This window comes from Zingiber officinale, chromosome 4B (assembly GCF_018446385.1).
Source record: "Zingiber officinale cultivar Zhangliang chromosome 4B, Zo_v1.1, whole genome shotgun sequence".
Lineage (NCBI taxonomy): Eukaryota > Viridiplantae > Streptophyta > Magnoliopsida > Zingiberales > Zingiberaceae > Zingiber > Zingiber officinale.
Window position 1 is genome coordinate 113,156,504 of NC_055993.1, and position 27,888 is coordinate 113,184,391.

A 27,888-nucleotide genomic window follows, 5' to 3' on the forward strand; every position below is an offset into this window, starting at 1 on the left:
CTTGATTATAAAAGACTATCAAACATTAATTTGATCAAATATATTAAGAGCAGTGAACTTTTGAACATGAATGTGTCTGAAAATTAATTTGTATTTAAAAAATCATTACTTTTAACATATTGGGTCAAATTGATGTTTGATAGTATTTTTACAAACAAGAGAACTAGATGAACACATAAGAATCGATTTCATGTCATTTTAAGATTTCTATATCCATCAGTTGGTTTTGATCGAAACTAACTAATAGATTTTTTGAATACACAAAAAAGAATCGATTCGATTGAAAAAAAATTAGTTGATTAGAAAAAAAAATTCAATCAAATTAATTTGAGGATGAGGGTAAAATAGAAAGTGGGTACATGGTTTGATAATTTTAAAATTATAGAATATGATTTGAGTATTTTAGAAATTTATCCACTTGGTTCGGTAAAAAAATATATTATTATTATTACTATTTATATATTTTGAAATAACTCCGCCTGCTTTGTCGTGGGCATTGACCCACGTGCACCATACAGATCAAGATCCAAGCAGTGCCCAGCTCGCCGAAGGGCCCAATTCGTACAGGCCCAGGCCGAGACCCGGCTCAATTCAGTAGACCCTTTTCGCTGGCCGGCGCCTCGCCAGTTGCCGCCTCCGTCCCTTCGCTTCCACCTCCTCCGTCCCTGATCCCAATCGAGCCGCGCAGCATCCTCATCATTTGTGAACATTTCAGTAGACTCTCCCTCATTTCTCTTGATCTTTTCGTTCTGACGCCTTTCTCCAATCCTGTTCCAACCATCCGTGGTAAGCAACTACGCGGCTCTTCTGTTCATTTTCCTCGCATCACTTCATGTTGTGTTCTTGAGTATAAGTCTTTGTGAATCAATCTTGGCCATATAAAAAGGTTCAGGATAAAATTAACTAGGTTTCTTGTTCACTCCTAAGCAATAAAAAGATTCACTTCTGGGTAAAGCATCTGCTATCGTAGATCAACAACCATGATATCTTGATCTTTGTAGCTAACTGATTATACCCACGTGATAAAATAAGTACAGATTGATTGTTAATGACTTATGTGATATGTAATGGTTTTCTATCACCCTTTAGGGCTATTTTTTCTCTCTCTTGTATTTAATCAGGACAGTTGAATTTACAGCTTATCTGCATAATACGTACCACTTCAACCATTTATATTCCCACATGATGAATGCATGCATGAAAGGTTTATATATCCTTATTGAATAAGCAAACCATACTCTAAACTTATACATGAAATGATTAGCTAGATGCGTTAATATCTTTGAAATCTGAAGCTGATTAGATGATATAAAACATGGATTGTTGGTTTTGACTTTGAGCTATGCAATTGTTAAGTAAAAGTAGTCTGGGTTAGGCATCTTTATGTATTTCCTGTTGCTTCTCTTAAATTTTGTTTAAATTTGAAAGGTTGATTATTAGTAACAACACAAACATTTTTTGCAGTCTCTGACCTACTTCTGTTGCAATTAACTGCTGTTCTTCCATAATGTTCCAATTCTATCCTAATAGCATAGGTAAATTTGTTTAACAGGCTAGATGTAGTAATTTGTTAATTATTGTGTAAATTGTCCTTTCTTTATTAATGAGTAAAAAATCTGGGGGAATTTTTTCCTACATTGCAATGTCAATTTGCCTACATTGTAATGGGAAACCATTGAGTATGTGCTACTTTAAATGTTTCAAAAAGCATAGCACATGTAGGTAGTATATGGTTTACTTGCTGCATTTGCTGATTGCAGGCACATTTTTTGGTTGTTAGTTGGAAAGTACTAGAAGTTATATCGATAAAGATGTTTAAACATGGTTACCACACTGAAACCTTAGCTTATAAGTGTTCTGCAATAAAAAATACTAATATTTTGATGTGAATGAATGACATCATAAAAATGTTTTTATTATTAACATCATAAAACCCCTATAACTAAGGTTTCTATTTAGTATGGTTCATCCCAAACTAGTTTGAATGAACTAGATTTTGGTATGTGGGCTACATATGTAGCATCAAAGATGTCTTGCATATTGAAGCCTACCACATGTGAGACTGCATATGCCATATGCGATGCAGTGCCTTACTATATATGCCTAGATGTTCACATATGTGTCTACTGAGGTGTCTTTTTAAAACATTATCTACTTTAATAACTCCTCCATCATGCATACGTTTAAGAAAGGTTTACATTCGCTCCCACGTGTGTGATGCAGTGGTAAAACCCTCAGAGGAATAATAAGAGGATCAGAGTTCAAATTCTAAATGAGACGAATATTCTAGAGGTCAACTTCTGAATGTGTATAAGCCGATCTCTAGATTTAATTGGTAGGCAAACTCGGGTCAAATCCGGACACTTGGGATATCAAAAAAAAAAAAAAAGAGGAAAGTTTGCATTCTTTTGTCTACCTAAAATTGTATCCAACTTCAGTTTAATTCTGAAAATTCTCAGGAGTTTTGAATTATAAAAAATAGATAACAATTGCTTAAAGTACCATCCGTCTAGTCAACTTTCCTCAACAAATTCCAAAATCGAACTACACTTTATCATTGAATAGTGAAAACTTGATCGAATGCCTAAAAGGAAATCTGAAATGGAGACTAATCTGATTAGTTTTAATCCAGAACCCAGTTGATTCAATCAAATACTAGTGTCAGTAACAACCATAGTTAATTGTGTAGTCTGGACTTGTGGTGTTCACTAAAGTGGCACAGTAGATCTACATATACCTAAGTGGGGTGCAATTGTAGCCAATGAAATCAAGAAAATAAGGTCTTCTAATAGTTGCACTGCAATACTATATAAACTATTTATATGATTGAAGCCATTGTTCAATATTTATTGTTGTACTTGTTGGTGCATATGTGGATTTAAAAGGTACTAGTGGTTTAAGTTTTAATAAGTGTAGTTATTAATACCATAGTTTTTAAATATTTCTAAAAGGTAACCCGGTGTACGAAGCTCTCACCAGTGCGTGGTCCCGGGGAGGGTCGGATCACTTTTTTTTTTTTTTGGAAAGGTAAATATATATAGGTGTCAAACTAACATACAATAAGACATACAATCAATTAAGATCCACAAACCGGTAGACATGCGTCTGTAGTTTGTGGAACATCCTATCCAAGGTTTAAAAGCTCGACCCGTGTCGAAGTTTTGGTTTCAGACTGGAACGATACAGTTTCAGTATCGTATTGTGCCTTGTTGATACAATTTCAGTATTTTTTTTATTTATATATAGTAATTGTTAGATAGGAAGGAGAGCCTTGGTGCAATGGTAAAGTTGTTGCTTTGTGACCTAAAGGTCACGAGTTCGAATCCTGGAAACAGTCTCTTGCAAAAAATAGGATAAGGTTGTGTATAATGGATCATTCCCCGGGACCCCGCATGGCGGGAGTTTCGTGCACCAGGCTACCCTTTATAGTAATTTTTAGATAAATATATTTATTGTGTATAATTTAAAAAAATTGTAAATTGATTTTGTATAAGTTATTTGAACAACTTAACATGGTTAGAAAAAATAATTAAATATAATTTTCTTTAAAGATTATTAATAACTTGAATTAAAATTGATATATCATAATTATATAAATTAATTGTTAGTTTAAATAATATATATTTAAAATAGTACAAAATATCAAAATATAAATTAAATAGTAAAAAAATATAAAATAATATTAATAATAAATTATTAGAATATAAATATGATTTATTAGAATTTTTAAATAAAATTTAAAATAGTAAAAAAAGAATTTTTTTATACTATCAATTAATATATATATTTTTTTAAATTTTAAATATATTTTTATATATTTTATAGGGATAATTTAATTAGGGTTTATGAAAGCCTATTCGAAATATCACCTCAGTTGGGAATTGTTTAAATTAATTAAATCTTTTTTTCTCTTCATAAACAGTATGCACAATCGCACCATCGCGCGATCGGCGCGAGGCGGTGAAGTGTCCTGCGACGCTTCCGGCACTGTGGAGGCACCGCGTGATGCTTTCGGTGCTAGCGGAGGCGTTGCGCCATGCTTCGGGTGGCAGCGGAGGTCGTGCGACTCTTCCGGCGCCACCAGAGGCAACCTATGACGCGGCGGAGGCGCCCCGTGACACTTCCAACGCCGTTGAAATCGTCGCGGGTCGCTTCTGGCAGCCCTGGAAGCGTCGCGGGTCGCTTCTGGTAGCGCCGGAAGCGTCGTGGGTTGCTTCTGGTGGTGTCGGAAGCTTCGCCGAACACTTTCGACGGCACAAAGGCATCCCATGATCGTCTATCGCGCGCAGATGATGCACGCGAAATTTATTAGCGTGTGGTGCCGGTTTCGCTTCCGCACTGGAACGGTAAATTTTGACGATTTTGGGTGGTACGACTCGACACTTCAAACATTGATCCTATCAATATCAGGTATATCATTCTCAAAATGACATCTATTGTGACATTCCCGCAAAAGATAAATCATGCATGAAATCGCTAGGTATCGCGCCTTCATAATGCGCTGGTTGCCTCTATAATGCTGCTGGAAAATCTGCATCAATCTTCCAATCATTCGGGCCTCATATTGAATGTTAAGCCATCTTCTTACCTTGTTAGCTCGGATAATGGAGCACTTAAATAAAATGTGTGCATTTGTTTCGTCCACTTGCCGACATAATGCACAACTCTTGTAAGACTCATATGCATAGCTTCTCATGAGCAAGTAGCCAAACAAAAAAAAATGATGTTTGGGCAATATTCCTGGTTTCCAAATCAGTGATGCCCAAGTTAGCGCTGGTCCCTTTGGCCGGACGAACTCACATGCATTGGCTGTCCCATTTTTCTGTACAGCAAAACATTCCAACAACTTTATGTTTGTTGTTCCTTGTCCGTTCAGCCCCTGAACCAACTGATCTCGAATATCAACAAGTCGCTTAGCCAAGGGAGAATCCGAGGCTTTCAAATGCCATTGCTAGAAATTCGTTCTTTTAACGTAGTGATGATGGACCATTGCACCCATAATGAATCTGTCTTGCATTGTATATTCCATAGTGTCTTGCATAATAAGGCATTATTCCATGCTTGTAAATCCCGAAGTACATAACCTCTCTCTGGCTTCGAGAGGCACATCTTAGCCCCAAGAGATTGATGGGTGTATGGAAGACCAAACGAAAGTCCGACAAATTCCATAGGTTTTATCAATCACCCCACTCAGTATGGGAAGAATGGAGAGCCAATAACATTCTACACCTTGGAGGACTAATCTGACCAATTCTAAGCATCCAACATAGTACCATATTGTGTCGTGCCGATATGATTTTGATACTTCATTAGATATAAATATATTAATTATTATTTTTCTTATGATTTGATTATCATAGATACTTACTATTGAGTATATTGTACGTAGTCTTAGCTTGCATTTTGCTAGAGGTTGTTTTTGTGACTCGAACCCATGACATCAAGGTCACATGATAGCAACTTTATCGTTGTGCCAAAACTCCCTTTCTTTTTAAATATTTATTAGTTAATTTGTCTACACGATGATATTTATATACATCACATCTAATCAAAGTTTAAAATTTTGAGCCATGCCAAAATTTCCATTTATAATTGGAATGATACAGTTTCGGTTAGGGCTGCAAACGAATCGAGTCGGCTTGCGAGCTTTTCGAGCCAGCTCGCGAGCTTTTCGAGCTGGCTCAAAAAATATTTGATTCGTATTCGAATTTATCGAATTCGAGCCGAACTCGAACATGTTCGAACTTTTTTTCGAGCCAAACTCGAGCCCAAATTATATTGTTCGAGCCGCTCGCGAGCCTTAATATTTATTAATATAAGTTAAATATATATTAAATAAATAAATTTCGAGCCTTTCGAACTTATTTTCGAGCAATAATTCGAATAGTTCGCGAACATGTTCGAATATTTCGAGCCGAACTCGAACCCGAGCCCTAATTCGAACCGAACTCGAACTAAACATTTTGAATTTTTCGAGCTTCGAATCGAGCTTGAACTCGAATATACCTATTTCGACCCGAATTCGAGCCTTAAGTTTTTCTATATATTCGGCTCGATTCGATTCGTTTACACCCCTAGTTTCGGTATCATATCATGCTGTGTCGATATGATTTTGCACTTCATTAGATATAAATATATTGATTATTTTTTTTATTAATATGTGATCATTATAAATATTTAAGTTATATTTTGAGATGTTGAAAGTTGAGTTTAAACTTTGACATTATCTCATAAAATTTTTTATGTTTATTGAGTAAAAATTAATTTAGGATTAGTTAAAACCCATCAAATAGACATGACATGATCAAATAGATTTAAATTGAATTGAATTTGGATTTATTTTGATCAATTTAAAATTAAACTAAATTTTTATATATAATAATTTAATTGACAGTAAAATCGCCAAACCCAATTCCAAACTTAGATGAAAAAGGTTGGAGAGTGTGTTAGGTTCCTAGCTAGTGTTAAATACAAAGTAATGTTTTATGAATGAATTGAACTAATAATTTAATTTATAGTAGCATATTTTATAAGGTTAGAAAATTATATTATATTATATTATATTATATTATTTATTTATTTGTAACAATTTGTTACCACCATCGTAAAGAGGTTTATTTTTTTTTTGATTTACCTTATGGATAAATAAAGAGAAAAGATTAATCATCATTTAAGAGGGATTTTTTTTTTTTATAAATAGATTTATGAAAAAAATCAACCATTGTTAAAGAGCTAAAGAGGTTTTTGTACCTCTCTGTTTATCCTTGTGGATGGATGCAGGAGGGAAAAAAATAAAGAAGGAAAAAATTAACGGATTAATGAGAAAAAAAATCAAAAGACAAAAAAAGGAGTTTAAGTTAACAGTTAGAAATGAAAAATAATAAATAAATATACTTTTTTAAAATAAAAAATTTTAAAATAGAAATGAAAATAAATACATACATAAATTTATTTAAAAAAAATCGGAGGCAGCCATGACCTCCGGAGGACGTCCGAGGTCACGGCATTATTTGTGACACCATTCCGAACATGACATGATATTGAATCCATGCATCTAATTAACCATGTTTTTAAAAGAAAAAAAAATCTTTTACTTATAATTTTATTAGCCTAGTTAAATGCTATTTCCATATTTCTTTGTTTTAAATTTTCTTTCTCAGTGAGTTAAATTTTTTTATTATGATTGTTCTCCATAATTTTTTGTAAACTTTTCAAAGATTGGTTGATTATTTCATTTAACTTTTTTATAGTTCTATAATTTGCTAGAATGATTTGATAATTCAATATTTCATTATTATTGCATTTCATTTAAAAAGTTTAATTTGTAAAATGTTTTTAAAAATATTCATTTATAATCTCAAAAAACATGATCGACCAAGAAGTTTTCCTAATATATGAATTTGCACCTATCTAACTCTAAAATTTTATATTATATAATGTAGGTAAAAAGAAAAAAGATAGTGCAGGAAACAGATACTGCAGTAAAAAGAAAAAAGATATGATGTAATTCTAGTTTAATATTTAGATGACCATTATTTTCTAGAGTAATAGTTTTGCACCCATTGACCCTTGGGTCCTAGATCCACCACTGAAAGAGGCATGTCAAAAAATTAAGCTTTAAGTAGATAAATCCAAGTTCCAAAAGGAAGAAATTAATAGTTGATCTATATTTCTCTAGTACAATGATCTTAAAGATATTTACAATAAGTTTGTTGTTAACTCAGTGAATTTCATTAAAAATTTTAACTAGTGCAAATTGAAGCACATTAAAACAAATATTATACGTTCTTTAAGTTTATGCCTGCCAACTTACCAAGTTTGAGATTTTACCTAATGTCCACAATAATTAAACCAGCTAATTTTTGTTATTTCTTTTGCATGGGTGAGAGTGATGAATTTGTTGTGACCAAATAGCACATTATAAGTCGAAGACTTGATATTGTTATGCACTATACATGGTAATCTTTCCAATGCATGTTAATTATTAGCTAATTTCTGACTCTAGCATTATGTGTCAAGGTTTTTCTATTTTGTTAGTGTTTGTGATGATATGTTTTTCTTCAGAATCTTCAATGGCTGTGTAAAACCATTTACAAAGTTGATCTTGGAAAAATAGTCTTCAAGAGCTACCTAATTCAACTGGTATATTTCTGTATCTATATAAGGTAAGCCATTTAACTTTATGGTGTTGTGGATTTATCCTATTGCCTGCTCATTTCAGGATATACATTTTCCACTTCTGGAATATCATATATTTGCTAAGGGCACATTCCATAAATGTGAAAAATCTAATGACCCCAAGATGTAGCTATAGCACTACAATAACTCAAATGTTGATGCAGACTGTCTCATCATTGTTTGTATCTCACAAGAGAAACACTAAAACTTGAGACTATACTTCTCATCCCATAAAAGTGAAACTGGGGAGAATTCTCTTACTTGTGATGTATGCCATGGAACATGGGAAGCTATTGAAGATGAAGAAAGCAATCCAACTTGTCACAACAAGTAGAAGGGCATTTTTTCCCTAATATTTCAATCACAAATGAATTGTACTTGAGGATCATGAGTGAAACAGATAGTTGTGTATGCAAACGTAGGAAGTTTCAGAAGTTTGATGTTGCAATTCTGTCTGAAGATGCTGTAGGAGGTAATTTTTTCCATTATAGTATTACAAAATAATGGGCTTCACAGGAATAAAATGAATTTTGCAGGTTCTGACAAGGCCATTGAGAATGGAAACAATTATGACTGTCACCATCTCGAGGATCTAATTGGAACCCCTTATGTCAAGCAGATAAATCTTACTGCAGGTGAATTAGTTGATTCAAATGATAGTCCTGGGAATGAAGCTACTGGAGGAAACAAAGTCCATGCTGAATTATCCATCACAAAATTTCAAAAGCTTGATTTAGGTGACAATGGGTATCATAAGAGACAGATTTTTAATGTTAAAAATCCAATCACAGTTCATATTTTGTGAATAGTGAAGTGGAGTATTTTTCATTGCATGATGTCATTGCAGAATCGATGGGTGACTTCCATTCAACAAAGGAGCTGTGCATATTCATTCTTAAAAGTCATGGATTGCTTGGAGTAACTTCTGAAAGTGTTTCTTGTGTTTCTCTTGAGGTCATAGATGGACTAACTTCCAAGTCTAATCTATTGTGCAAGCTATGCTATCAATCTGGAAGTCCATCAGGAATGCTAATTTGTGACCTATGTGAAGAAGCATTTCATATTAATTGTTTGAATCCTAAGATAAACAAGATACCAATAGATGAATGGAATTGTCAACCTTGTTCAAGAAACAAACCAAATGTCCCTGAGCAAGGATTAAGTATATCTTGTGGAGATTTGAGCTCTATAGCATTTATCTTGCGAGACAAATTGCCTTATACAACTGGGGTTCGAATTGGTAAAGATTTTCAAGCAGAAGTTTCAGAGTGGTCTGGTCCAGTACCAGAGTATGTCTTGTTAATACCTTATTTATTTCTCAAAAGTATCTAATTAGTTAATAACAACAATAACAACCAAGCCTTATCTCACTAGGTTCCAGTAGGGTCGGCTATATGAATCATTTTACGCCATTGAGCTTTAGCTCCTATTATATCATCATTTATATTTTAATAAATTTTATCTTGTTTTATTATTGCTAACCAAGTTTTTATTTTGTCTTCCTCGTTTGATGTGTGTATTTTCATATCGTATAATTGGAGCATTTAGTAGTTATCAAAATACATGTTCATACCATCTTAAATTTATTTTCTGGAGTTCCCTCAATAGGTGCACCCCCAATTCTCTCTAATATTTTTATTGCTTATTCTGTTCATCCTAATATGTTCACACATTCACCTTAATATCCTCATCTCTACAACTCATCTTTTAACTCGAGTCATAGTCCAACTCCATATAAATACCAGGTCTAATTACCATTTTATAGAACTTTCTTTTGAGTTTTAGAATTACTTTACGATCACAAAGAACACCTGACACTCTCCTTTATTTTAACTGCTTGTATTCTATGTAAGACATCTCTCAATCCCTCCATTCTTTTAAAAAATGATCCTAAATACTTAAAGCTTTTGCTACAAACAATTTGTTATTTCCTATCTTAACAATTGTCTCATTATGTTTAATATTATTAAAATTAAATTTTATATATTATGTCTTTACTAGACTAAGCCTAAAATCTTTTACTTCTAGCATTTCCTGCCAAGATTAGAGTTTAACATTTACTCCATGTCTCCATGTGCCTCATCTATCAAAATAATATTATTTGCAAACAACATGCACCACAGTACTATATCTTGGATGTGTTTAGTGAGTTCATCCATTATTAGTGTAAAAAGATAGAAACTCAGAGCTGATCCTTAATTGAACTCTATCTTTTTAGGAAACGTTTTGGTTAATCTGCTTGAAATCTTACTCTTGTCATTATATCCTCATACATATCCTTAATTAGTTTAATATACGCTATACTAACACCATTTTTTTTCTAGAATTCTCCATATAATTTCTCTTAAGACTCTATCATAAGTTTTTTCTAGGTTAACGAATATTATGTGTAAGTCTCGCTTCTGTCCCAATACTTTTCAATTGATCATCTAAGCATAAACCTAAATTGATTTTTGATAGTCTTTTTTTTCCATTGCGCATTTCCAAATTTCATAATATGATTCATTAGTTTAATACCCCTATAGTTTGCACAATTTTATGTCTCCTTTATTATTATATAAGGGAATTAGAGTACTTGTTCTCGTGAGACATTTTTTTTTGTTTTCAATATCTGGTTGAACAACTTCATAAGTCATTCAATACCTTGCTTCCCTATATACTTTCATACTTCTATCAGAATATCATTAGTAGAACTACTTTTCATATTGCATTACATTTAAAACCTTTTTTATTCTAAAGATTGAATTCTATGATAAAAATTTAACATTTTATTACTCTTTTGATCTGCATAAATTACCTAAATTAAGTTGATCACCTAAATCTTGATTAAAAAGTTAATGAAAATACTTTTATCGTTCTTTTATTTCCTCATCATTTAATAGTACCATATTGCATTCAACTTTAATACATTTTATTTGGATAAGATTTCTCTCTCTCCATTTATTATTCTATAAATGTTTCTTTTTCTTTCTTTTGTATCTAATTTTCGATATAAGTGAAGGATCAAGTAGAGACGATAGAGGAGGGGTGAATATTGTTCGTTTAAAAACCTTTCTTTTCGTATTGATTCTTAAAACAAATATCAAAGTAGCAGTGAAAATAAAGTAATAAAAGATAGACAAGTTCGATTACTTGGTTCGGTGCCTATGACGATTCCTACTCCAAGATTCGCGATCCTTGATCGCATCGTTGGGCAATTCACTATAATCCTTCTTTCCGAAACCTTTGGAAAAAAGCAATTCGTACATTGAAAAAGAATGATAGTAACACACTACTATCTTTTGGTAAATAATGCAAGCTAAAATGTAAAGTATACCGACAAAGAATAGATGATGAAGCTCGTCGGCACTTCTCGGCGTAGTAGCTTGCACGTGAAGTTAAGGCACAGAACAGTAGAAGCACGAACAAAATGTAACAGTGGATTGCACAGAAAAAGTTAATCGCTCGACTCAGATCTTGAAGCCTTTATATAAGTTATTCAGTCGACTGATCCGTTTGGTCGACTTATCTCCCTATCGATCGACGGAACAAGCTCCCTTCTTTCTTTGCTGAGATCTAATCTTTGCGTAATTAAGAGCACTTAATGATCATTTGATCGATCCCTGTATTTCCTTTGTTGCAGAGATCGTGATCTGCGTGCTTGTCATAATAGGTTCGGTCGACTGATAGATGGATTCCGTCAATCGATCCTCATGTATACCAAATTTATTCTGCTCGACATGAACTCTGTGCTAAGTCAGTTAGGTTTGGTAGACAAAATCTCTTGTTTGGTCGACCGATCCTTCTGGTTTTGCAAAACAGAGTTACTTCCATAAGTATAAAATACTTTGCAAAATAGAGTTAGTATAGTGTAATAATGCATGAATAGGAAAAGATAGTAAAACCTATCTTTATCTCCTGTCTTGATCTCAAATTGGAAACCTCCCGATTTCTTTAGTTGGACTATCGACCTAGGATTTGTCCTTTCCAGGGACACGCCCTCCCGTCGCTCCACTCCAGTTGCTTACCTCAACCTATCTGCCAAACATTTGACCCTCCATACCTGTTCGGACTTTCTCTGCTTAGTGTTTGATCACTTGATCCACTAAGACTTTGCTACAATACTAAATTAGCCAACAACAATAATAGTAATGTAAAATACTATGGTAAAATTAAACTTAAATTTACTAAGATATACTTGTCCGGTCGACCGCGCGGTCGACTGGAAACCTTTCGATCAACCTTGCTTGGGGTTTATGTTCTAAGACTTTTCGTTATCTAAGGTTACCTCCCCCTAGGATTTCTACCACTTGGCTTCACTCACCAGGACCTAGGGAGGTACAGTCGACTGGAAACCTTTCGATCAACCTTATTTGGAGTTTACTGCTCTAAGACTTCTTGTTACCTAAGGTTACCTCCCCTTAGGGTTTCTACAATTTGGCTTCACTCACCAAGACCTAGGGTTACCTCCCTTGGGGTTTTCACCATCTGGCTTCACTCACCAAGACCTAGGATTACCTCCCCTAGGGTTTTCACCACCTAACTTCACTCACCAGGACCTTGGGTTACCTCCTGTAGGGGTTTCACCACCTGACTTCACTCACCATGACTCAGCATCAAATTGGCCCACCAGGGATTCGATATCGGGTCCTCCAGACCTACCAAATCCTACCTAATTTCCACGATCTACCGAAATTTCCCTAGCCATGACTAGGACTTCCTTTGCCTAACCGCAGTTAGGACTAGTCACTCGGTAGACTTCTCATCCTATTCTTGCTAGTCATCCAGTCAACCTTGAACTGATTAGACTCCATTAAACATATTGTCAAACAAACATCAAAACTATAGAGTTGATTGCACCAACAATAAGCATTTAAAAGTTTCATTCTTGGCTTCATTCACTATTTTTTTTACATCTTTCTTGGTTACTTTATACTTTTTTAAAGTGTTTCTCGTTTTTACAAGTGTATAGTACCTTATAGGTTATTCCTTTTTTTTCCTTTACTTTCTCTTGCACATTTTCATTCTATCACTAAAATTCTTTATTTGGTGGTGCACGTTTATTTGAGTACACTTTGGGTTATTATTTTCAATTTTAATATCATCTTGTCCCATGTTGTATTTGAGTCACTATGTATTTTTCCTAATACTTGTACTCCTACTCCTTCCTAGATATATTTTATTTCTCATCCTTTACTTCCACCACTTAATTTTAGGAGTTGTGCACATTTTTCTTCTATTGATACTATACTTGAGATGCATATCCAAGACTACTAAATTCCGTTGAGTAGTTAAGTTTGATTTTATAATTTTTATAAATTTTTTTTATCATTTTTCTTAACCATAAGAAAGCCAATTTACGATTTATTATTCCCACTTTTGAACTTGGTCAATTGTTTTTCTTTTTCTCTTTTCTTGAAAAATGTATTAGCTAGTATAAGTTTATATGTTATCACAAATTCCAATATAGTTTTTCTTTCTTCATTTCTTGTTCCAAACCTATAACCTTCATGCACCCTATTATCCTCATTTTTCACTCCTTTTATTAAAATCATTTGGGTCGGCAAAATATTTTGTAATTCCTTCATCTAGGTCATCTCAAAATCTAGATTTGGTGTGTCATTTAATCCTACTTTAGGTGCATAATTGCTAATTATATTAATAATTTATTTCACCATTACTATCTCGAGAGATATAATCCTATCCAACAATTTCTACTTCATTTCTTATTTTACTCCTTGTATACCATAATTTAAAATTTGAATTCGCTATGATCTTTATCTTCTTTTCTATCCATTTTATCTCTTGTATATACACAATATCAATTCTTTTCCTAATCGTGGTATCTACTCCTTCCATTGCTTTATCAATGAGCGTTTCTAAGTTCTATGTTTCAAATTTTAGACAATTAGTTTTCTAATAATATTTATTCTTATCCAACTTTTGGTTTGAAAACTCTGGCATATTTAATATTACACTCAAGTTCCCATGAAAATACAACGGTCCTTATTACAGCCGGACACTGCAACGCGTTCCTTTTGGGGAATAACTTACCATTAACATAATAGTTTTATGGATCCATTCATTGAACTTTTGCCAAGAAAGTCAAACGCACAACCTTCATCCTTTTTATCTTGGCTTGAGATTGATATCGGTGGGTTTTATCTAATTAGTTTATATATATGAAAAATATCTTCATATTATTGATTATTGAGTGTCCAACAATTTCATGCAATGAGTGTAAAACCACCAGAAGACTAGTACTCTATCACAGGCTCCTTATATATTATACTTGAAAACATTGTATTTCCTTTTGTGTCTCACTGTGGATTTACTGTTAACATACATGGGTAGATCTCCTGGGCCCATTTGTAAAACATGGAGTGTTCATCAGCATGAGCTACAAGCAAGGCAAAAAAGGCAGCATGTTTAGTAGTGCTCATTGACAACTGTGTTTCACATGATACATGATATGAGGACTCTTGAGTTATTATGTTGACACAATCTTCCTCTAATTTCTTCACATTTCTGTCATGGTTTCTGATTTCATGGTTAGTCTAACTATAAACTTTGCGATGTGCATTGCATGAAGATGGTTCCTTACCCCGGTGAAAATAAGAAAGGATATGGCATGCCCTCATGAAACTACTTTTTGATAGTAAATCGTTTGGGCATGTGAGATGGAATCTTAAAGAAGTGAGATAAGTTGCTCTTTTGTTTTGTACTATGACTAATAATATATCTACATGGAACAAACATTTTTACATAAAAAGCTTGTTAGTTTAGTTTTTTTTTTTTTATCTTCTATTCATCTTTGGCAATTTCCATCTATTGACCAAGAATGTCAATATCGTAAAGGATAGGATAGTTCTCCAGTATGACTTTTGTACTTGTATGATTGTTATTTGTAAAATTTCTATTTGCATGTTATTCTTTCTTGGGCAGCTGGGGTGTACAAAGTGTTCAATTTTTGTCCAGTATCATCTATTTAAGCAAATAGTACGTCAAAGTTAAACATTAGTGACAAAACATTTTTTTGATAGTCTGAGCTGGATATGTGGCATCATTAATTAGTATAAACTAACAAAATACTAATATACGAGAACATATGAGAACAATTAGGTGCAACTCTAATAAATGAAAAATAAAAAAGCTAAGATGATATGTACATGTTGACCGATACATTCTATAGTTACAAGTATTGAATCAAATTAAAAGTTCCAAGGGATAGAGGGAGACTATACAACAACAACAACCAAGCCTTATCCCACTAGGTGGGGTCGGCTATATGGATTCTTTTATGTCATTTAGCTCTATCTCCTATTATATCATCATCTATACTTAAATTAAATTTATCTTATTTTATTGTTGTTAACGAAGTCTTGTTTGGTCCTCCTCTTCCTCGTTTGATATGTGTGTTTGTCATAGTTTCACATCGCCTAACTGAACCATTTATTGGTCGTCTAAATATATGCTCGTACCATCTTAAACGTGTTTCACGGAGTTTTCTCTCAATAGATACAACTCCGACTTTCTCTCTAATGCTCTCATTTCTTATTATGTCCATCCTCATATGTTCACACATTCACCTTAACATTCTCATTTCTACAACTCTCATATTCTGCTCACGTGCTCGAGTCATAGCCCAATATTCGACTCCATATAGCATAGTAGGTTTAACTGTGGGTTTGTAGAACTTTTTTTTAAATTTTAGAGGTATTTTACGGTCACATAAAATACTTGTCGCTCTCCTCCATTTCAACCATCTTGCTTGTATTTTATGTAAGACATCTCTCTCAATTTCTCCATCGTTATTATTTTGTAAAAATAATCCTAAATATTTAAAGTTCTCGGTTCCAGACAACTCTAGAGGGAGACTATATGTATTAATATTTAATCGAGTAGGCTCATAATATTGGACAAGACCTAATAATTTTTATGTAAATGACCCTACTTGATTTGAAGTGCCATTAACAGAGACAATACTTGGAAATAATATAACATTATGCAAACAGATGACATGGATCGAATCGTTTACCAAGTTAAATTATTTTACTAAATCTAATAATTTTTTATGTTATATAACTTTTTAGGAGTTTAATTAATTTTAGTTCATGTAAAATTATTTTTAAGAAATGTATAATGGATTTTATATTATATACAGTGTTTATGTTTATAAAATGGCATGATCTGCTTATGACATGATTAATACATGACAACTTAAATTGTAACCCCTAGAATTGAGTGGTAAGATCCATTTTAGTCGATCCTAAATAAATGAGATGAACATACTCAGTGACAACCCTAGATAATATACATGCTCACCCTTTCCTAAACAACTAATATAATTTGATGGTGCACATGGTGGCGACGGTGGCGGTGATAGTAATGACAACGACTATGTTGACCATAGACAATATGAGTGACTACATGTGACATGTCTGGGTAGTCTTTACATGGTTAAAGAATTATATCACTCTCTCTTAAATAGCTAATATACTTTTCTAGAAGTCTTGGTGTTGGACTTAGATATTAACATTATTGCAATCATAGCTCTTAGGTTGTGTTCATGTCAAAATATGATATATAACAGAACTAGAGGTGGGTTATGCTTAATGGTTATCAGGGATAGGGCAGAATTGTAAGGCTTATTTAATAAAACTTTTATAAGTTAGTTTATATAACTTATTATATGTTACTATTTATAATATATAAATTCACATTTTAAAAGTTATATAAATTGACATGTAAGTTATAAAATATATGCTTGATAATAACAATTACTATCTATTATATGTAATATTAGGTTATATAACTTTTAATATATATAAATTGATTTTTGGTAATATTTGATTAAATATTAATATTTTAAATTTTTAGATTAGTGATGTTCTGCTATCCGTATCTTAAGTTTGGACCTTTTTTAATGTGTCAATGTGTTATCATTTTGAGAAAATCATGCGTGATGTATCTAAGACTTGTATCCTGTATGAATATGGACTTCTCGAGTCTGAGTTACATAGCTTCCAAGAAAGCTAAAATTATAGAAATATTTTCCAATCCTTTACGTATGAGCATTTTCCCTACCTTTTTTTCCACAGTTTCTTTCCTTCCCTTGTGGGAAACACTGTATTACTCATGTTTATCAGGTTTTTGGCTCAGGTCTTGGCATTTTCCCTTTGATGTGTAAGTGTGTTCACATTGGTTTACTTGTATCATGTAATCTATACTTTAAAGTTATAAGATGTATCATATTATCCGTAGTGTATTTAATTCTGTCTTAGGCTTGCAGAGAATGACAATTAGAAAATAGAAACAAAAGATAAATTCTTTAGCACCAAGTTTTCTTGTTTAATATCAGCATAGCTATCGAATCTCATTTCTGCTTGGGCCATTATTTCTACATGCATGTATGTAGTGAGGAATTCCATCCATTTGAGGAGCCTTTGGAAGTGGATTTTGCTGAATGTAGTCTTACTGTAAGACTTGAGAAACTAATCTTTACTGTTAAACTTTTAAGGTGTCTTCTATTCCTATTTTGATATATATGCCTCACTATAGGCATCTAACTTCAACAAGCAACCAAAATCTGACTCTGTGGGTAATTGGATCCAGTGCCGTGAGATAGTATATAGTGGTGATGATGATGAGGGAACCATATGCGGAAAGTGGCGCAGGTAAGTCATCTTTTGTAATGTTCTATCCATTTCTATTATGTAATAATATTTTTTTTCCTTTGACTATGCTAATATAATTGTTGATTGCAATTGGAGTACAAATAGAGTAGTGATTGATGGCAAACCTTGACAAACATGGTGAGTTTCTATGAAACTTTAGTGTTTAATATTATGACTGAAGTTTAAATAGTTCAATGAAATCCTTATGGTGTTTGCATATGGTCTTGGAGAGAAGTGAGAGTCAGCCTTTGTGCAACACAATGTTGCACCTCTGTTTGGGCATTGGCTGTACAATCAATTGAACTTAAATCCTGTTTAGGCTGCTGACTTATGTCCTGGGAATTCTGATATTCTTCTTGGTATGATCTGCTGATCTAATACTTTGGTTGGTATTTCTATTTCCTTCCTATGTACTCTCTACTTATTGCAAGGGGAGTAAGGTCTCTGTAAACATTACACCGTACTCTAATTCCTAGCTGAAGGTTTAAATTAAGATTTCTTTTTGTTGTAGTGCTCTTTCGGTCTTAATGTTCTTTAATGTGTATGGCCGTATGCTATACGGCCTAAGATGTGATCTACGAAGCAGTTTCTTTGAAGAATCTTCAGGACAACAAAATTTGCTGCATGGTTTATGTCTACCCTGCTAGATATTCTATTTCTTTATTTACTCCATAAGGACTTCAAAACTGTCTTTTAGACAGTGAGTGTAGTTCACAAGAATCTAGGAGTTGCAAGCAAATTCCTAATCCATATTATTCTCCCCTATCAAAGAGAACTCAACTTCAGCTTCAAGTGAGTTGTAATCATCTTGTTAGCCAATCACTTTCAAGTATAAGAAATAATTGTGTTGCCAACTCTATTAAGCATAGTTTTTTTTATTATTATCTATCTTTTGTTGTCCATTTCAAAGAGTGAGAATTTGTGCATTTCATTTCTCCATTTAGTTCTTGAGGAATTAAGCTTCAACTTTATTCTCTTTCTTTTTATTCATCCCTTCTATTGGACTAATCACGGGGTGAGGAGGATGTTCAATGTTAGTCATGTCCAGTGGAAATGACAATAGTGGGTGAGGAGGATGTTCAATGTAGTCATGTCCAGTGGAAATGACAATAGTGAATGAATTTGCTTGAACCAAAAATGAACTATATGACCTATGTTAAAGTCAACATGTATGGTAGATTTAGAATGTCTCTTAGTAAAATAGCTTATGCTCTAATTTTAAAATTGTATTAATGGTTGTATAAGTTAGTAATTTATATAAACATGTATTAGAATAAATTTTCTCACAATATGACCAAATAAATTGGACATAGAGGCTCCTAAAGTAGTTATGAAATAATTAAAAGTTCATGAATGGAATATGATAATCTATTGTTCACTAAATACTTTAGTTTATACTTTTTTTTTTGGGTGCCAAAATGTGTCTCTCATATTGTCTCAATATAAAAGTCAAAATATGGTGACAAGCAGAAGACACCGAAGTAAACTTTCTAGATTGAAGTGCTTTAGAGTCAAATAACTATAAAATAGCACATATCTATAAAAATCTTAGGTGGTTTACCAATTCTCAAATGACCTTCTTGCATTGTTAATTCAGTATGTTTATTTTGTTTTGGTTTCTCTTTTACTTTCTCGGCTTAACATGTGAGTTATATGTTTGGGCCTAAGTTTAAGAATCTTGTCATTAGACACATTTTTGGTGATCGAATGATCAACTGAACAGGATATGTAATGTTTTATGTGTTATTTAATGCAACACTAACACGATAAGAAACTAATTTTTTTTTTGAACCTCAAAAACATATCCATTTAAATTTTTTGCATCATTACTTTCTCGGGAATGAATTTAAAATTTAGTAACAATATCTTCTGTGAATTTGTTGAAGAGCACCCTTATTTCTGCTTCAAACTGATGACTGGGATTGTTCTTCTGCAATTCCCTGGGATCCAGATCATGCTGACTGTGCTGTTCCTCAGGTTAAATTGCATCTAGATAATGTTTTTTTTTCTTTTTACTGAATTAATTTTTTTGTAAGTATAGTCAAATAATACAATTTTCTGCCGAACAATGTTCATTAATATTTATTTTTAGCAATGTGGAAGCTTAGTTTGAGATGTTCATGAATATTAGTTATGATATTTCTTTTTCAATTATATGATCTCATTACAGGTCATGCTCCATCATAAGGTGCCTGTGGATTGATTCTTGACATTTGTACATGTTGATATACCCTTTTCTTTTACCACAAATAAGTTTCTCTTCTAGGATTAACCTTTTTAATAGTTTATAAATTACTTTTTTTTTTTTCATGCGTCTACATTTTTACTTCAATGGGTGCATTTATTTCACACTACTGTATACATTAACCATGGATTTAAATCTCGTGTTATGTTGGTCGGCACAATTGAGATTTTTCATTATGTTCTTATACTGAGACATGAAACAATTGATATCGGCATGGAAGCTCGAAAGAAGAAGCAAGGGAGGGAGAGAGCGAGATTGAGAGTGAGAGAGAAAGAAGATCACCTACCGATGGCTCAATCCACTCCAGTGTTGCAAGAGAGACGATGAGAGAGAGCGGGTAGTGACAAAGTCCATATTATGAGAGAGCCGTTGGTGTCACATATGAGTGAGAGCGCCGTCACACACGAGAGAGAGCATCGTCGCATGCAAGACAATGAGGAACGTGCAATAGGTTTAGGGGAGACAAAAGTAAATTAGTATTTTTTTCTAAGACTTTTTTAATTGAATACAAAATATAGCCCAAACTAAAATAAGTTTGTTTTGATTCTAAATCCTTCAGACCGTGTTCAAATTAAATCCAATTTGAACCCACCATACCTAAACAATAGCAAATGACTCAACTAGACCCTAACTCAAGGTTCAAAATGTCGAACCGTCTTGGAGTTTTGGACTTTGGTGTTTTGACGTATGTTGCTAGTAGAGAATTGGATGGGGATAAAGTATATGAAAAAGAAGAATAAGAGGAGGGCACAACTATTTGAATTCATTCTAAAATGTTATACTTTTAACATTGCTTTATATGGACAAAAGTAATATAACAAATAGTATTTCAATTCATCTTGATGCATTTGTGCCATGTCAAGGGGTGTCGAATGCTAACATAATATGAGACTTATACATAATTGGCACAACAACACATGATTGATTATTTATACTGAAGAGTATCAAGACGTAATTTATTAGAACGATACAATATGAAATTTTAAGCCATAATTTATACACATGATATCATTTAAATGATTAGCAACTATAGAGGTATATTGCGTGTGTTGCTCAACTTTGGCTGAAAAAATGGTTAGTAGAACTAGGACTTCTAATTGAAGTTTCATAAAAGCCTAAAAATGGGCTTTGGTAATTATGGATCTAAACCAGCATATGGAAAGACTGGAAGGATGTCCTATCATTATCTAGGCCTTGCTGTTGATGTTCCAACATTCCCCTTGCCATACCAATGACAAGAAAGCCAGATATTTTTTATACTTTAATGTCGAGAATTAGGTGAAAACTAGGGGATGTTGAAGGTGACCAATCAATCTTATATGGAAGTTGCCAAACATTGTAGGAACATTTTAAAGTGTAAATTTAGGGAAAAGAAAAGACGATTGCCTATGATGAGCCCTTAAAAGGATCAACTACAATGCCTACAAGATTGATTTCTTCTAGAAGTGTTAGTTGTAGCACTTCGAATGTCCAAGATATCATTACTTATCTGGAGAAATGATGGCAGCTGAATAGATGGCGGAAGGGAGGATAAATGATGCAGTGAGAGGGAGGACAAAGAACTAGTCAAATATCGACTTCTAACATTATTGACCAAATATCTTCTAAGAAAATTACAGTATCTAACCGTAAATTTCCTAGCTTCCTTGTTCCATCTCTTAACCATTACTTTCTGAATCAGTCAACTACTATCACCAATGCACAAGTTTCATTCCATTTAACTTCAATGCTGCTTTTGTAACTTGAGTCAGTTAATTAGGATGGTATTAGTTGATGCCTTTAATGTAATTTGTGGTCTTTAATATACTTAACTCCATCTATGGTGAAGGGGAGTTAAAATGTGAGGTGGTCAAATCTTAAGATGGTATGAACCAAAATTTTCAGCTTTCCTAAAGTTCTTTCTCCTAAATTTCACTCCCTAATTGTTCATACTCTAGACTTTTGCCAACTCATTTATGCTCTTAGTTGCTCTCTCAGTTATTGCACTAGAACATTAAAAATATATATTGATTCAAGTTCTTCACTATTAGTCCATATTTAGCTTGTTGCAGCTGGCTTTTGTTATGCTGTATTCCATCCTTGTATTAATTAGTGAAAGGAAATGATGTTGACAAGGATTAGAGCATTTAGGTTGATGCGAATCAAGGTTTAAAATCTTGAGTTGTACTTGAGTTTAGTCTACAAGAATGATATGGTTTTAAATTTTAATACTATACCGTATCGTGCCAATAAAATTTTGGTATTTATTTTATATAGATATCTAACAATGTACATGTACAAGGAAATGGCAACAAACTATATATATACCTGAGAGCAATATTATGAGCAATGTTCTAGGCAAATCATTATGCATGAATTAAACAAACGATTCTAGTTTTTGCATCAACTCCTCCAAGTTTCCACTTTTTAGAGTCTGAAATAAAAACTTTGCTGTCATCGGTTGTTTTAAATCAATCTTAATTGCTCTTTCTAGAATTTATGAGATGTTATGCTGGGGAAATTTTATAAAAGAATGAAGTTCAGAAAACTGAGCAAATGTAACAATACCATAGAAACAATGTATTAATTAGCTAGGAATATATATATATATATAGAGAGAGATTTTTTTTTTCAAAGAGCAGATAAATGGAGGAACACCATCAAAAAATGTGACAAGACAAAGATTGTATTTTGATGCTGGACTAATTGGGCCCTGGATAAATTCGTATAACTCTCGTAATCCAACATCAGAAAATTGGGACTTTCAGTAAAAGATGAATGGTAGCACGAGAAATGAAGAAAACTAATAATCAATAAATCCAGCCAAGTAAATTGCAATATAACTATGAAAAAAATTCAAAACAGCTAAACTGTATTGAATCTAAAGTGATATAAAATGAATGGTAGCATGAAAAATGAAGAAAACTAATAACCAACAAATCCAGCCAAGTGAATTGCAATAAAAATATGAAGAAAAAAATTAAAACAGCTAGAATTGTATTGAATCTATAGAATTTAAAGTTTTTAATGGATTATACCAAAAAGTAACACAACCTTTTTTTATTTGTTGTCACCTGTTTCCTCACCCATACATAGAAAATCCAGGAGTCCCAAAGATCAACCAAGCAGCATCCAATAATAAAACTAGGGCACTGACATTATTACTACACTCATCAAGGTAATAACTCACATATTTTGTTTGGGGAGAAGGTAGTCAGGGTTTTGGTTGTGTGTCTTGTCTGAGGGCTGCGGAGATAATGCGTTGACCACAGTGAATGAAGGATTGACCCCCAGAGGACCTTTCTCTCCGAAACAAGCTTCTCCTTCAATCCTGCGCATAAGGAGATGATCCAACAAAACGCTAGCGCCTAGAAACCAGGCGGAGTCCCTGGCGAAGGCCCTTCAACGCTCAAGTCAGCCCTTGTCTGAACGAATGGATGAAGAATAGTAAAAATGTATGCGCGAGAGTAGAGTTGCAGATGTAAGCGTACCTTCGTCACGAAGAAGACTCCCCTTTTATATACCAGCTTGCATAACCTCCGCAATCATGAGCTGGCAAGATGTGTCAGAGTTTGTTAAGTAATTCACCATAATCGTCCGAGGAGTCTTTATTTTACTCACATGTATACCTCTTTTGTCGTTTATAGCTTCTGTTATTGCCGGGGTTGCTGAAGGAATATGTTGTTATTATTGGTTGCTGATAGGAGACACGATGATCCTTGAAGAAGTTTTTAGAAGAATATTTTCCGATACAAAGTTGTTATTATGACAAGTTGTTGGGATATTGTCTGTTGAACATGATTCGGCCCATCCTTAAGTCGACCGCCTTGTCGAGATGATGTCGTCAATTGAATATAATCCTGCCGGTCGCTTTGAGCCGCCTGCCCTATTAGGATGATGCTATTGGCTGAATGTAATCCGGCCGGTCCTTAAGCCGACCGCCCTATTAAGATGATATTGTTGGCTGAATATAATCCGACCTATCCTTAAGTCGGTCGCTTTGTTAAGATGATATTGTTGGCTGAATATAATCCGACCGGTCCTTAAGCAGGTCACTTTTATTGAGCTGTTCAGTTGCATTCTGCATAAGTTGCTTTGTCGTGTGTTATACTGCATGTATCTCGGCTGGTCCTTAATTCGACTGCCTCGTTGTGTTGCTATTTGCTGAGTATATTTTGGCCAGTCTTTAAGCTGCTTTGTTATATTTTGTGCAGCCTTGAGACATTCGTTTGAGAGTGATATAATATCTTAGTCATGTTGGAAATCTGCTCAAGAAATAATATAGAGCCTCATGCTCCTTAGAAGTCCTTCTGATAAAATATGCTTTACTGAAATCCCGCCTGGGTGGTAATATGAGGATTGGTACTGTAGGCCCGGTCGTCCTTTTCCCGCTCGGGCTTATAATGAGCTACCTAGAGATATAGCTATGTTCTGAGAAGTTCGGTTAGTATATTGAGCTGAACTACGTCATGTCATTGCTCGGCCGGATTTTTATATGGGCAGGGTATGTATACTCGTCTGACTTTGAGATTGGATGGATGCATATGTACACTATCACTTATGATTGGTATGTTGTGGAGTGAGTTTGTCATTCCGGCGGATATGTGAAGCCAGCCTATCTTAAGCTTGACCACCTTAAGATCTGGCCGCTCTCGAGACACTAGACTCCTCGGTTCGCTCGGCTTAAGGGTTGATCATCTTTCCCCGACCGGATTATAACTCGGTCTGGTGGAATCTAAGAAGCTTAGCACCGGGTGATTTAATCAAAGTCGGATGAGGGGATTTTACTCTTTCTAGAGTATGACTGCCCCCTCGCCTTGACTTTGATCGCCTCATCACCTAGACTTTGACTGCCACGTTACCTTCTGGGTCCACTTATCACAACCTGTATCAGGTAGCAACAACCAATGACGGCCAACGATGGAAGGAAAGTGGCAATTAACTTTCATGGTTTGGGCCATCAATGCATGTAAACTTTGATCCGAAATTCCCTCTATTTGTCTCTTTCCCTTCCTCTCCTCTGCTAGTAGTAGCCAATAGTGGCAGAGATCTTTGGCACAATGGAACACTTCAGGATCCATCAAGTCTATGACAATAAACAACACTATAACAGGAACATGGAGCACCACAACTGCAGCATGTACCATTAGGTGCCTTGGTGGTGGTGGTGGTGGGAGAAGAGAAATAAATAGAACGCTGAGAACTAGGATGAGCCATGAGAACTTGAATCAATCCAGAGATCATAATCAAGATCAGGGACTAAAGAGCTAGGTTACTAGAACTGAAGTGAAGCCAAGGGCAGTTGTACGTGGTTGTAGGCAAAGGAGGGAAGATAGAGATGGCGATGGAGGTAGAGGAGGAAGAGAAGGAAGAGGCTGATAAGGTGGAGGAAAAGCCAGATGATGTGGTGGAGGACGATGCGAATGAGATAGAGGGAAGGAAAAGACAAATGATGCGGTGGAGGAAGAAGGGGAAGAGGTGGTAGAGGAAAAGAAGAGGTTGTTGGACCACCACATCAAAACTACCCGGGTACTTACTGAGGTGAACCTTGAAGAAGTGGGGAGAAGCTCTTGATCAGGTCTTTGACTGTGAAGTAGTCATGGGACCTCATGGTGCAATCCATCACTGTCTGCTTTCACTCAATGTGTCGGTTGTAGTATCTCGATTCGCTAGTGTTCCTCGTGTGAGTTGGTAAACGAAATGCTAAACTCTACTTGTGTCAATTGACACGACTTGGTAATTTGCAAACAAAACATTAATTTGAATATTGAATTTTAATTTGATTGACAATTGATTTATTTTAGGTACCATGTAGTTTCTAATGTGGAAATTTTGTTGGAGTATTTTTAATTTGATTCTACTGTAATGGGAATCTTTTAATTTAGTAAAAGTTTACTGAGATTATTATTTCCCCAATCAGTGGCATTTCTTTCTTTGTTTAGTTATTACTGTGTCTATAAAATTATTGTCTCTATGTATCTTTTCTGTATTTGATTAGTAAAATACTTCACTTTCAATCTCTGTGTGGTAGTTTATATATGTGTGTGTGTCTCAGAGAGAGAGAGAGAGAGAGAGAGAGGTTATTCTTTGCTTTGTCAATTTCGTCCTTATTTGTCTTTGTAATTTGAGGCATCAATTTAGTGTTGCATAACAAGTTCTTCATCACGATTAAAATCGTTTTTGGTGTACTAGCTATGCATTCTGGTGCTATATGGGTAGGATGTGACTTATAAGTTATTGATGAATGACCTTATAAAACTATTGTGTCTCTATGTATCTTTTCAGTATTTGATTAGTAAAATACTCCACTTTCAATCTCTATGTGCTAGTTTATATATGAATGTGTGTGTAAGATAGTTATTCTTTGCTTTGTCAATTTCATCCCTATTTATCTGTGTAATTTGAGACGCCAACTTAGCGTTGTGTCACAAGTCCTTCATCACGATTAAAATCGTGTTTGTGTACTAACTATGCATTTCATGCAATATGAGGAGGATGCCACTTGTAAGTTATTGATGCATGATCCTATACATTTTTTCTTTTATTGTTTCATGCTTGTCATTCTACTGGTGCTATGTGGAATCGGCTTTTGTTCAAATTTCTGTATCAGCTTTATAACATTTAGTTGCACTGGTTTCGACCTTTTTATGATGCATGTGTGAATGAATGTGACTTTCAATGTGACTGTAGGAACTGCCAACAGAAGAAGTCATGAGACACCTCAAATTCGTAGAGACGGTATTTAAGCTCCTCCCTTCATCTGTAGTTATCTTGACCAACCTTTTTACATTTATTTTTAAATATGAGAATCCTGTTAATAGGTTAGTTTAGATAGTGGTGATGGAGAGTGCGGTGCTTTTACTATAGGGCATTGTGTTGATATTTCAATAAAAACAAGCAGCCTTTATTGATATTGATATGGTTACATATGCTGTAAATAGTACTTGCTGTATAATATATTGAATATATATAGATAAGGTGCCGGAAAAATAAAATTAAAAAAATCTGTTCATTCATGAACGATTGGGTTAAACTTTGCTTGAAAAAGGACAGAAATCATCAATACAATAACAGAATTTAGCCATGAGTCTTAACTATTTAGAGTAAGTGATATGGATTTGCCTCACATTGAACCTTATGTAAAAATATCTAGTAGAGATTTCCATGTCTTCTAAATCTTTATTTAGTATGGTATATAGGATTTTCTATGGCCTTTTATCCCTCTTACATTTGTAGAAATTAGAAAAGGGAAAACATTGAAGTACAATATTTCATAATGGATAATGTAGTCATAGTTCTTGTAGTGAAGAAAAAGTTTAGTGGTTTTTTTTTATAGATGCTCAATTTTGATGGCTTTGATTGGCTCATACTGGAATCTAAATTTTTAATGTATCTTTATTTTGGTATCCCCAATCGTAGGTTATGCTAAATGAAATCAAACGGATGCTATGTTTTCAACACACAGATTATATATTACAAACAATAAATGTAAATATTATAATTGTGCTCTGAGATATTTATTTTTTTTACATTTTGAAGTTATTTTTGTTTAAGTTTTGGATCAAATTTAATTATTCTCCTTTTTTTTTCTTAGAAACTAAAACTTTTAGGCAGTTAATTTATATCTAAGATCGCATTGTTGCTTTAGCCAACGTATTATAGTTCTATCAGTTTATTTTTATTTTTATTTTTATATAAAAATGATGATAAAAATTAAATAAATTTAAATATTTGTATCTTCTTGAATGACAATCACAATTAGATGAATAGATAATCATGTTCAGTAGAACAATTGATATTATATTTTTTCATAAATTTTAAAAAGAAAAA

The 27,888-nt window shown here is 33.8% G+C and overlaps 1 protein-coding gene across 16 annotated transcripts in view; it reads left to right on the forward strand.

Moving 5' to 3' along the window:
• Positions 1–537: 537 nt before the first annotated feature.
• Positions 538–27,888, forward strand: part of LOC121976088 — a 30,674-nt gene continuing 3,323 nt past the window's right edge. Inside the window, exons 1-11 of one of the 16 annotated variants that reach the window (XR_006110517.1) lie at positions 540–786; positions 8,065–8,142; positions 8,222–8,650; positions 8,715–8,915; positions 9,026–9,467; positions 17,576–17,636; positions 17,719–17,834; positions 17,940–17,972; positions 18,065–18,193; positions 18,346–19,811; positions 26,749–26,796. Coding sequence is in view for 7 of the 16 variants with exons in the window: in XM_042528087.1 (XP_042384021.1) it covers positions 8,566–8,650; positions 8,715–8,915; positions 9,026–9,467; positions 17,576–17,636; positions 17,719–17,834; positions 19,721–19,811; positions 26,749–26,796 (1,044 nt within the window). In the remaining 9 variants the exon portion in view is untranslated. Of the gene's footprint in view, positions 787–1,464; positions 1,536–7,887; positions 7,959–8,064; positions 8,143–8,221; positions 8,651–8,694; positions 8,916–9,025; positions 9,468–15,637; positions 17,637–17,718; positions 19,812–26,748; positions 26,797–27,888 lie in introns of those variants that run through there. The other 15 variants (XM_042528087.1, XM_042528092.1, XM_042528090.1 and 12 more) reach the window with 15 other exon arrangements.